Source organism: Patella vulgata, chromosome 6 (genome assembly GCF_932274485.2).
Source record: "Patella vulgata chromosome 6, xgPatVulg1.2, whole genome shotgun sequence".
Classification (NCBI taxonomy): Eukaryota; Metazoa; Mollusca; class Gastropoda; family Patellidae; genus Patella; species Patella vulgata.
Genome location: NC_065884.2, coordinates 19,503,226 through 19,516,229, shown reverse-complemented (window position 1 = coordinate 19,516,229; position 13,004 = coordinate 19,503,226). Strand labels below are relative to the sequence as shown.

At 33.0% G+C, this 13,004-nt stretch overlaps 1 protein-coding gene across 4 annotated transcripts in view; it reads right to left on the bottom strand.

Moving 5' to 3' along the window:
- Positions 1-13,004, bottom strand: part of LOC126824723 (autism susceptibility gene 2 protein) — a 216,524-nt gene that overhangs the window by 59,872 nt on the left and 143,648 nt on the right. For all 4 annotated transcript variants that reach the window (XM_050554059.2, XM_050554060.2, XM_050554061.2 and 1 more), the window contains exons 4-5: positions 12,506-12,541; positions 8,951-8,977 (exon numbers count right to left, since the gene is read on the bottom strand). In XM_050554059.2, coding sequence (XP_050410016.1) covers positions 8,951-8,977; positions 12,506-12,541 — 63 coding nt within the window. The remainder of the gene's footprint in view (positions 1-8,950; positions 8,978-12,505; positions 12,542-13,004) is intronic.

Sequence of the window (13,004 nt, the reverse complement as noted above, 5' to 3'; positions counted from 1 at the left end):
ACTTTGTCCTGTTTCCATCAAATAAAGTCAATAAACAGTTTCCTTCCAAACCCTTCACCAACATAAATATAGCCACAAGATCATTTATCCAACATGGCCAGTATACACGACCTCTCTCTACCAGTGTAGTCTTTCAACTGAGAAATTACTTGTCAGCCAGTAGCTTCTAGCCTCTGATCATAAAACTCAATTTATCGTAGAGCATGAAGAAGAATTATCGAACCAATGGGCCCCATCAAACTAGCACAGGCAAATAACACTGCTAAACATCAGAGGAGAGAAGAAAATGATTAAAGGCGAGCTGAGAATTGATAGTAGTTTGACGCATTCATCTTGGGACCTGCTTTGCACCTGGGCCCCATAGGATCTCACCCGATCTGACCTCAATTTCAATGAGAACTCAGTTAAAGGGGTTGCGCAGCTATAAGTAGACAGCTATTTGATGCACTGGGTTATAGGTGGGTGGCACCCTTTCAGCTATGATGTGGTGTGTGTATATTGATATAATTTAGTAGCAGATGATAAGCAACAGCTGCATTTCATATAGAGAACACAAGACATCAATGTCTTAGTCATTTCTACACATACATAAATAATAATGAATCTGTGAGCACTAGAATAAGTACCTGACTACACAATACACATATTTAATAAAGAAAGTCACAAGCTACATTGTTGATTTAACTTCTATCAATAAAACATGTTTAAATTTGAAGAAAACAAAAGCGCAAATAGTTTCTTATCACATTTCTGATTTTTTTCATCTCTTTCAGCTGCCAACTTCAATGTTTTTAATATCAAAATGTCAGTGGTACACAATCTAAACAAAGCCTGCTAATAAGCTGCAAGCAGAAAAAAAAAACTGCAGCAAATATTTCTTGTAGGAGGTCAAGGTAGTAGGCTACTGACACACCGTTAGGGTGGACAATATGTTCTCCTGAAACTGTTTCACCAGTACACAAATGAGCATTAACCAATATACAATCATGCATTACCAAGGTGCACCAGATTATAATTATTAGCAATATAGGAAAGTAACATACAAGACACAAATAAACAAGATTCCACCTCCAATATACGAAGATCTATCAGAAATCAGGGAAGGGTGATATACCAATAAATAAGACTTTAATACCTATATACAAAACATTACCATGAATACACATGGATGATAAACAATAAATGATTAATTTCTATTAGAAAGTTGTTTTTAATCTGTTACTAATGTGTAAGGAACAATTTACAATCGTCCCTAAAACCCTGTAGCTGACTGTTTTAAAGTAAAAGAAACATTTGAGATAAATCTTCTATTTGACAAAAAGGAAAAACAGCAGAAAATCTTTTAACTATAAATAAACATTTTCTTTTACTTTTAGCGATTGGCTTTAAAAGCTAGTCACAAATAAAAAAGTGAGCAGTTTCTTTTAGAAATATAGTTCTGTTGAACATGTAAGAATCTCTTCCGAAGCAGGCCGATAAAAAAAATCTCTGCTGATTGCAGATTTTCTCATGTTCAATTATTCTTCACTTTCAGCTTTCTTTATATGTATTGATCGAAAATGGTTTTGAAGAGGGTTTGTGAAGAGACTTGCACTTTCTTCTCTCATCTCTTATAAAATATATCAATACCACTTCATTGTAAGAACTGGTCTTTTTAAACTTTAACCATCACACACACACACACCCAATTCAACACACAAATTCTGTCAATACAAGTCATCAAGTGTCTTTTCATGATTTAAGAAAGAATCGTCAAAAATCTAGAACTAGCTAAATTAGAATTGAAAGGATTATTTTGCTATGCATAAAAGTTAATCCCAAGATAACATTTTTTTTATCATTTTTCATTCACATATCATTCTGTTAAAGCCAATTTGATAAAAGAAGAAAATTTTATTAGAAAAAAAAAATCAATCAAATATGAAATTTGGTAATGTCTTTAATAGTTTTTCTTTAATTGGAGGCATATATTTGGTTATCAGCATCAAGACAAATATAATATATGATAATAGTTTCAGACATTTTATCACTTCAACATTGTTTACAGCGATTCACATTATTCTGATATATAGAGAGAGAGAGAGAAAGAGAGAAAGAGAAATGGGGTTTAACTCCACTCACACAAACTAGGTCATTCCGGGACTAACATATTGTTTAATTTTATTTCAATAATTTGCTTGCGTGTAGGGTCTTTGGCAGTGGTAGGAAACCGGAGGACCCAGAGAAAACCCACGAGGTTGGACAGGCGACCCTACTCCTTGTCACGTACAATAGGGAATTCGATATTCTGATATAAAAAGGAAAAACAACAACTGTTAAAACCATCCAATTTGTCAAAATCTTAAATTTACTTATGCTACTACCAAAGGTTAGACAACTTTGTAACCTTCTGGTCATGATAGCTTTTTTTTTTTTGATTCAGAATGGATCGAAGATCGACAATTTGTAAAAGTATATAAAATCCAATAAAACACTCCATCTAAACCTGATAAAATAACAATAACCTTGATTTGAATAACTGTATATAGTTATAAACATTTACGTAGATTTTATCTTAGTTTGTAACTAAAAATGTTATACAGCTGTTGAAGGTACATAAAAGGATTAAAATAAATAAATATATTACATTTATAGATTACAAATGTTCTAAGCATATAACAAAATATGAACACAGATGCAACATTTCCATAGCTGTTATAAGCTCAACAAATCTAAACAGGCGCTGTAACATATTCAATAACGCATAAAACAGCACTATCAAATATAAGATAGCATGTTCTACAGCATGACAACCAAATACGGTTTAAAAAAACCATGAGTACAATTTATTAGCCAATTACAACCAGTGAATAATAAATAAAAAGGTCAAATTAATTCATTGACAATTTGGAAAAACTAAACTAGAGAATAAAATAGGTTGAATTATAAGATAATGTTTTAACAATTTGCTGAAACCATAAGAAAAACCTGATTAAATATCACTCCAATCTGTTAGCCAATTGAACAGGATGTACAATAAGACTAAACTAATATTTCGACCAATCAGCCATTGTAGCCCTGAAGACAAACTAGTTATGGGTGGAATGATGGGTAAGGTAAAAGGGGGGTAATTATAGTGTTACCTGTAGGCGGAGGACCATCTATTCTACGGGTATCAATAACTACCCCGTAATAAGAACAAAATCTACAATCAGTCATTAGACATAAATATAGTGATTATTAGCCGTCTCATACGACATAGCTAACACAACCTATCATTATCTGTCATAAGAATGTAGAAAGTACAAATTTTCCTCCTAGTTTGCCAATCTTTTTGGGTCGTAAATGATGGGATAATATTAGAGTTGATGGTGGCTAATATCAGGGCTGACGGTAATTTACGATGAGTCGCTGATCACATATCTAATTTACTTCTCAAATATTCCCAGTTTGTCTTCATCATGGCCGCCTGAAATACATTTTGACAGACGCCAAGGTTTTTGCTGAATCTTTTCAACCATTTAACTAGTCAATTTTTGAAAAAGTGAAATCCATTACGAAGATTGTTTTACAGTTTTTTTTCTTTATACAGAGTATTCTATTCTAACTGGAAGGTGAATTTGTATAGCAGAAATTTAATGACAGATGGTATAGATGGTTCGAATAACTTTAATCTTCTTAAGTCTTATTATTCATTTATTTCGCCATTCAGTCGATCTTATTGATTCCAATCTCCACACAACAAACATGGAGTTAGAGAACATGAAAGTCAAGATGGCACATTGAAAATAACATAAAGAAGGGTTTTAACTAATAGGAAAAAATCTCCGACATAAACTCATCTAATTTCCCCCCTAGGACCTATTGAGACGTTTATAAAGTACCCTCCACATAAGGTGAATAGGGGTTCGCAAACCTTAATCTGCATGGCCTTTTATACCAATAGACACCACGCTTTGAAGTTCACAGTTAACAAATTACCCTCCATGCTCCAGTCAGCCCTGGAGAATCTATTATACAAAATATTCTTTAAGTTGTTTTTTATAGAGCGCACTAGCCAGGTCCTCGTTGGGTTTCCTGCCCTCTGGGGTTTGCATTAGATAATTTTAGCCTCTTTATTCCAATTACTTGTACTAGTAGAGCACACAATTGAAGGTTATGAGGCGAGCTGGTAAAGGTATTATAAGAGTTATGGCCTTCAGGCTGATGATACAGGCTGACAATTAGATGATACCCATCAGATCACTCTTGAGGCCAACCTTAAATCTAGGAAGAGTGTAAGAAAACAAGTGTATTTGCCTAACCAATTACTCGCCACTGAGAAACTCCCGAGCGGGAGAAAATCAAATTTATTGGAAATTGTAATTTGCCACAGCTAGAGAGGGTTATTCTCATTGATTGCATGGCCTGTGTACTCTAATACAAAATTAGATCTCCATTTTACACCAACTAATGTTATTTTCATGCAAACAGTCTTGGAGGCAGGCAAGCCAGCTATTCCCCTCATCTGACCTCAATCATTATGGCAGTATGTCCCAAGGGTCAACACAGCCTATGAATATCGACTGATCTTGTAATGAGATGGGGCACAGCAATAAATTGTACATTGGTCTCTAGGGAGAGGCGGTAAAACCAGAGATCAACTTTTCGCTGATCACTGTCACAAAAACTGTATAATCAGTCAGAATTTAACAGCTCCCAAAATACCTGCTGATTCAGTCCGGGTGTTCACGCTGATATTTAAACCTCCTTGGAGAATATCCCCATGCAGCAAAGATCTGCAAATCCATCAATAGTGCTCAATAATCTGATGGAAATTTACTAGACAATCATCTGCTTGATCGAAGTTAACACATTGAACACTAAAAGCTATCAACAGTGTCAGGGCTTTTTACACAATTTACACGTAAAACGCATGATTATTTTATGAAGTTATCTCCTATCCATCTTTTATTCTATCGCAGAAAAACTTTTTTTTTTGACGTTCACTAATGAATGCTATATTTTAATAGTAGCTAGCAATAGACAACAACAAAAAAATCTCTCTCTGATGTATGGCTTTTGAAAGAGAATTGAGCTTTGTCTGTTATCTTTTTGTACTGTAGAACAATTTAACACTTTTTTTCTATTTTAAAGATCTTCTTCAATTGTAAAATCAATCAGATGTATAACCAAAAGTAAATTACTGTATTCAACCATTTAGGTGCACATGATCTTGTAAGAATAGATTCTTCAATTTATAAAAATTCAGCTAACCTAATAAACGCCCGGTTCAAATAAACACCCACCTTCATCTTTTAATAGAGCTATAGGCTAATACTAAGCACCCTCATATCCCATGGGCATAATTGACATTATTGTTCTAGAGGCTTTCTTTTTGAGTTATTATGTCGAATACGGTAATGTTTATATCCTCTATTTCTGTAGAACACAGACAAACACAAGCACAGGCAAATGCGATGTAGAGTTTTTATCAAAATGTGATAAATGCCATTCGAACATTCCCTTTTCTCTATTACTTAAGCCTATCTTCCATATTTTAAATAGTGTTTTATAAAATCATTAATAACCAGTATGTAATTTGAGAGAGAGAGAGAGAGAGAGAGAGAGAGAGAAATGGGGTTTAATGTCTACTCGACACAAACTAGGTCATTTTGGGACTAACACATGGTTCAATTTTATTTCAATAATTTGCTTGCGCGTAGGGGTCTTTAGCAGTGGGAGGAAACCGGAGGACCTGGAGAAAACCCACAAGGTTGGACAGGCAACCCTATTATCTGTCACGTACAACTGGGGAATCGAAACCCCACCAGTTGACTCAAAGACAGACCGTATAATACAGCGCGCACGTGCTAACCATTTGGCCCATCCAACCCCCCAGTTAATTTGATCAATTATCTTTGATATTTTCAGGGAAAACTCCATACTGTAATGTTTGAAGAAAACACAGAAACCAGGACAAGCTACACATTGAAAAGATACATGGGCATTCAAACAGGAACAAAAGAGAGAAAAAACAAGGTTTAATGTCCACTTGAGACTAACCAGATCATTTAACCATCATTTTAGTTTCTTAATCAAAAATTCCTAATATGAATCATAAAGAATTTTCAATGAATTATAAAGAATTTTAAATATGATTTATAAAGAATTTTAAATATGATTTATAAAGAATTTTAAATATGATTTATAAAGAATTTTAAATATGATTTATAAAGAATTTTAAATATGATTTATAAAGAATTTTAAATATGATTTATAAAGAATTTTAAATATGATTTATAAAGAATTTTAAACATAATTCACAACGAGTTCTTAATTGGAATTTTAAAGTTGGAAATATTTTTTTCTTGGTAGAATTTCTTTTGTATATCAGTATTCATTAAACGTGGGCGGATAAAGCTGAAGATGTATTCCTATTAACCTAATAACATGTATCTAAATAAGTCACCTAATATAAATAACATCAAAATTTATAGATACACTTAATACAAATATATTATAGAAGATTGTTCAAGTATCCAACATCTACACAGCTTTATTTGTCATCAATTAATGATGGAAGGGGTTGACAGAATGAGAAATAGTCCTGTTGTCAAGAGGCAAATCTAATCTCCATATTTCTGTGTATAATAGCTTGTATTCAATCTAGCGAGAAAGTTTGCCAGTAAATGGATTAAGGATTCAATTATCTGCAGATTACAAACTGCTTTCGATCAGAGGGTGGAAATTATCACAATTTACCAGACATTATCACCTAGTTTAATTACTACAGACAAATCTACCTTTCTGTCGTCACGGTCAGACTCTAATCAACAGACATTTTGACGCAATTCAATGTGCAAATTTGCTTAAATCAATATCGTCATATGTGCTAAACAGGAGGAGGTGAAAAATGAATTTGAGGACAATGATAGGTGTTGGGTCTCTGGAGATTGCCGTTAACAAATGGTTATGTCTGATAATGGAGCCAATACAAACTAATGTAATGTACATCATCTATCTTCATCCCCTAATCTAGCTTTTAAATACATTCATCTCTTTTTCGAGACATCTGCTCACTGCTTAAACTGATAAATAAGCAGAAAGCACATCACATTTTTCTCATCCAAAAAAGCCAAAAACATTAGGCATAAAAATTACATTTATTTTGAATATATTCACCATCTTTGCATTCCGATTTCACGCTACTTAACGTCTGAAATGGCATCTTAAAAACGTTTTAGCGTTCAATATGTAAATAATACACTGTATCAAAATCATTTTCAATAATTGAAAAAAAATATGCCTTTTCATTTGAAACGGCATCCAATTTATTTAAAATATTTAATGTTTATCTCCAAAACTGTATCAACATAGCTCGCATCAACATTTATATGATGTGGTTTCTTATCATTTCACATTGAGGCAAAAACAAGACAAGGTTGGAAAAAAAAGTATTATTGAACCAAAATAAAAATTGGCTCTGTTTATTTTTTGTTGTGAAGTTATACATGCCTATTTATATAACTAAAATTATACACAATGTTAACTATTCTTTCAGACCAATATCCAAACAATAATGTGAGCAATACAAAGAAACTGTCCTAGGCTAATATTATCATAATAAGAATGAATAATATTTGGCTAAAATTAATGTCTGTTTACCTTCTTGCAACACAAACACAAATTTAATAGGCCGTTCAATAATTTACTAGAGTCAAATAAGGATTAAAAAATCATAACCATATTTTTACAGGATGGTAGAATATAGGGGAAATGGTTCACAAGAGCTTCAAAAACAAAATTGTCAAATAATGTGCAAAAATGTGTTGTTCGCAGCTATGCATTTCTTGTATGTGAACTACAGAACAATAACTATTATTAGCATTTAAAAAATGTTCTGATGGTTTTTTTTATGTGTACATGACAATAAGGAGAGTAAAAGGCAGTAAATAAAGAGAAAATAGAACCAAACTTGTTTAATTGATGTTGTTGTTGTTTACAGTTTTAAAATCCAATACATTATATATGGTATGGACAGCGTTTGTTTAGTTGATGGAAAATCACCTATAAAGTCCTTTATGTTAATTGAGGACTATATGATTCTTTCCCTGTTGAGTAAACCAAGATGAAATTATGCCTGAGCTGGTATAGAAAGAATGTAACAGCCCTCCTCTTCCTATAGCCTATGTATTAACATTACTGTTTTATAAAATGACATTTCACATCACTTACAAAGAAAGAAACAAGAAGTTCAAAGACGAAAAAATGCAAGCTTCAAACAGAGGGGTTTCTTTGTTTATATCTTAAAAAATAGATTACTGTGTGGAATAAAATGTCACCTATCTTTGAAAATGCACATGAAATATCAATTTTGGAGAATTAAAAGTCATGTCTTTTAAGGACATGCTTTTATACAGGTTTACAATTCATGTACGTGTGATATATCACGGCATCACAGCGATGGGGTTACAGTTTTTGACTTTTGTTCGCGAATGTATCAGAACACTATACACCCAGCATTAACAAGGCTAACCAGTGTTGAACTGTTAGTGTGAGATACTTTTGTCACAAGTGGCATGCTCCTTTATGAAGTGTGCACATGATCCCCCATGACCCCATCATGAAAATGTTATCTAGTAATAAAAGAAAAGTTCTAATGTGCAAGGTAGTGCATGTAATTTCAAATGTGATTTCAACAGCACAGATTCCCTCAGTGTTATATGCTTTCCATATATGGTGTAGAATCGTAATGTAGTCTTAATTTCCCAACATAACATCTTGATTCAGTATCTTGTGTAAAAGTCTCACGCTTCAAGTGACTTGACCCCACAACGATATTTAGTGTGTTTTCCAACTACAATCACTCGTCGCCATATGGTGGTACATAATGTATTTACTGCCTTTTATAGTAATGAAGATAGTTAAGAGCGTGTTTATGTATATAGACTAGTTGATTGCCGATCAAAAGAATAAAGAAAAAGCTTACCTTATCGTCGCCGCTTTCACTATCACACTGTAACAAGAAGACAAAGATCATTAATATTCATAAGAGGATGTAAACAGGCCATTGCATGCTGGGTAATGATGACCTGAAGGGTATTGATCGGGGACAATAGACTGGCGTATCAGCTTCTAATAGTAGCGATGAGACCAGCACTAATGGCAAGCTGTTTGACAACCTACTTTACAACTAGAATAAACTCTGGACACAGATCAGTAAGCAGATTACACAATACACTACCCACGGCCGTTGTGCAACCCAAAACACTTTTGTTATGCAGCGCATAAAACCCAGTTGTGCACATAAGCCACCTGATAGACGTTGTGTACACAGAATAAAACACAATTACATCTAATTTTACTACCAGACGCACAAGTAACATCTTGTCATTTCAATACAAAAATAACACAACCTCACTATACATCCATAGAAACTCATTATAAAAACATGTTCTATTGAAGTCTACAACTAATTTACATAATTTTTTGCTCTTTAGATAAAAAAAAACCCCAGACAAAACTTGAAAGCAAAACAATATTCCAATTATTTCTCCATCTATTAGCAAAATATCATTGCATAAAAATCAATCTTTTAAAAACAAAAAAAAATCTTTCAAAATATCATTCCTCTGTATTTTTCAAAAATAAAATATAATCAAATTAGAATTATTCTTTCTGCAACTATTTTTTTCAAAAATAAATGATTACCAAATAAAAATTTGTCTTTTCTTCTGTAAAATATTATCAAATAAAGTAATTCTTCTGAGAAATTTTGTATGAATTTTTTGCCCTTTTTAATTAGACAAGCTCAACTTGAGACTGTTATCAATTGCACGCACTGGTAGAACCTTTGATAAATTCTTTTGGTATATTTTATTTAATTATCGATTATAAATATAAATGTTAAGTCAATATACACCTCCGGGATGTGTATTCAAGAAATATTCCACGAACAATATGTGCTATTGAATCAATAGGTATAAAGCGAGACCTATTCTCTTTCGATTAATAGGATTAACAAGACCGATAGATCCACTGTCAGGGGTCAATAAAACAATCATTTGATTAATAAGAAAGAAAGGCTGATTGCTCCAGAAGCCATACATCTCTATTAGGCTAGAGAAATGTTTAGGGGATTGCTAACTAACCGCACACGTCAAACAATTGATAATTAGAGCCAAGTCCAATAATCACTTGGCCTGTGGCAATCTGTAAATGTTACATCTGTGAACAAGAATATGGTAGCCAGCATGCCCGCTAATTAAGTCAACCGATTATCAATTAAAGCGGAGACAAGTCATGCATCAATCTTAACCATCCTACAGTCATGTCTTACAAATATAATCCTGGGGCCAAAGCCTTAAGATTGTTTGGTCATGCCAGCAGTCTGATTCCTAACCAATCAAAATCCCTTTTAGTCTTTGTCATAGCAACTAAGCCCCCATTACCTTCAGCATTTGTAAAAGCCAATTACAGGGCGATGCAGCCAGCGGAAACTGACATCTTTGCCAATTGCAGTAATTTCCCTTGATATGATTGGTGTTTGGATTTTATGTTTGATTTTGACTGTGAGGGGTTCAGAGTCTTTGTTCAGCCATGTGTAGTAGCTGTTTGGCAATGAGGTCATTCAAGAAGATTTCATGATTGTCATTTGAGAAGCTGATCCAATCAATAACGAGGATAGAGGCAAATGAGATGAATATCGTGTATTGACCTACTTGCCATGGAACCCTTCATCAGGATTCACATCTGATTTACAACTTGATGGTGAAAAAGATGAAACTGGTCTACAGAACCGTGGATTATTTTGTCAAATGAATTTAATAGAAATATCACGATAATGTCAACTGTGAAAGATTTGTTACAATGTTATTACTTTACCCGATAAAAGACAATTTAACATCAGACTCGAAAAAACATATTCTCAGTTATTGTAAATATATATATTTAAAAACCCAAAGCATACTAAGTATAGTGTTTTAAATTTTTTCATCTACCACAAATGCTTAGTGACTTATATTCTACAGTTTTGTTTTTTTTAATGATCTGATAAATAACTATTAGATTTCATTAAATGGGATTTAAAGTCCATTGGGATAAACAGAGTTTTTCGTGAATTAATATTGTGTAGTGTGTGGGGTTTCTAGTTATATTTTATTTGTCACACGTTCCTGTTTAAGTATATTCTGATTGTTCAATTGATCCTTGTCTTTTTATAATGTTTATCATTTTTCACTTTAATGGCCATTCAAACAAACACATTTCGGTCAATAAGATATTTCATAAAAAAAGTGATTCTTGCACAATATTATCTATTTTCTACAAAAACTAACTTTATTTTATTCCCTATATTGTGATTTGCAAGCGTAGCCACATATTAATCATTTCAATTTAGACTCCTGGTTTATCCAAACATTCAATGTTTTTACTTCACATAACATCCACAGAAATCTGTGTAGCTGACTATAGTGCTCAACAAGTTAAAATCAACTGCTGAAAAGACATATTTTTATTATCCATCTTTTTTTTGACATCTTCCACAAATATTTTTCTACACCTACTATGTGGAGGGAGAACAAATGCATTGACACAAAGTAATGAATTTTTGTAAGAAATTATGGATTTCTAGTCGAGCTTTTGAGAGTCTTGAATAACATGCATTATGTTTGGGAATCAAAGAAGCTTTTAAGTAGACCTGATCAATTAAATCACAAACTGCACACTTGAGTTTCATGTTTATTCAATACAGTAAATATCTTAAAACTTTATGAAAACTAAAAGAACTTAGTAGGACAAACACGTTTAGCTATATATGACTCGATCACTGTGGAAAGTCATAATATTTACAACATTTATGTTGTTGAAAGGGACTTTAATGAAGGAATTAAAATAATAGTAACCACTTAATACTGCAGCTTCACTTATTAATAGCAGTTTACACAGTGTACAAAGAAACACTGTCAACCATCAGAATACCAGAGTGCACTATCTAAAATCTCTTTAACATTGTTTTTCTTCCTTTGGTAAATAAATAAATAAATAATTCAAGAGATGAAAAAGGACATTATCGTACAAAAAACGGAAAAATAAAACTTTAATGGAAAGAGACTGTACAGGCTAATGTGGGAGTAAACATTCATCAAGCGCACATGATCTTGCTACAAAAACGTGAAGTCTGCAATCATCCGGCATAGGTACGATCTAATATAACCGTATCTAGCTGTATGGCTCATCACCAACATTTCTTTTTACCAACAATTTGTGAATCAAAAAATATCAAACCATTGTGTTATTTTTAGCAATTTACAGCATGTCTTTATTTTCAACAGGCTCTTGAGTCAAAAATCAATGCAAGTGTTTCTCCAGAAGAAAAATTTGTTTCCTTTCAGCAAACATTGTAATGAATGGCAGCATGCATACTGTAGAGTCTATCAGTCGTTGATAGATAAACAAGGAACAAGATCTCATCTATTGATATACAGTTACCCAAGTGTGTGGACAAAGTATTGAAAGTAAAAGAAATAAAGTAGATAATACTTACAAGATACCCTCGGCCAGAACTAGAGTGAGTACTTGCCTGAAAAATATGATTAGAAGACAAATATGATAGCCTTCGACAACAAAGTCTCTTTATCCATCCGAACTCATTGAAACAACTCTCAGAACACAGTGATTCAAGAACCTATGTGTAAGAGCTCTTGACATACAAGAGCACAAAACCCTCACACGAATCAATAAAAGGGCTGAATATAATTACTGTCTTAATTTTGAAAGGTTGTTTAACAAGTACTTGAGTTGCCTGTAGTCTATAAGAGCTATTATTGAAGTCCAAGTGGAGAACTAGAGAAAAAGTGTTCTTCTTAAACACTTTCCCCTCTCTTGTGACTCCATAATTAAATTTCATGAAATGCAAACGTTGAGGCGAGCAGTTTTTACATTTCAATAGTCACGATTGGATTGGGCGCTGAAAACATGGGAAATAATTCAGTAAAACATGTAGCGTGTTAACTACAAGTGTCAAAGGTTGCAGGTCTTCCAAC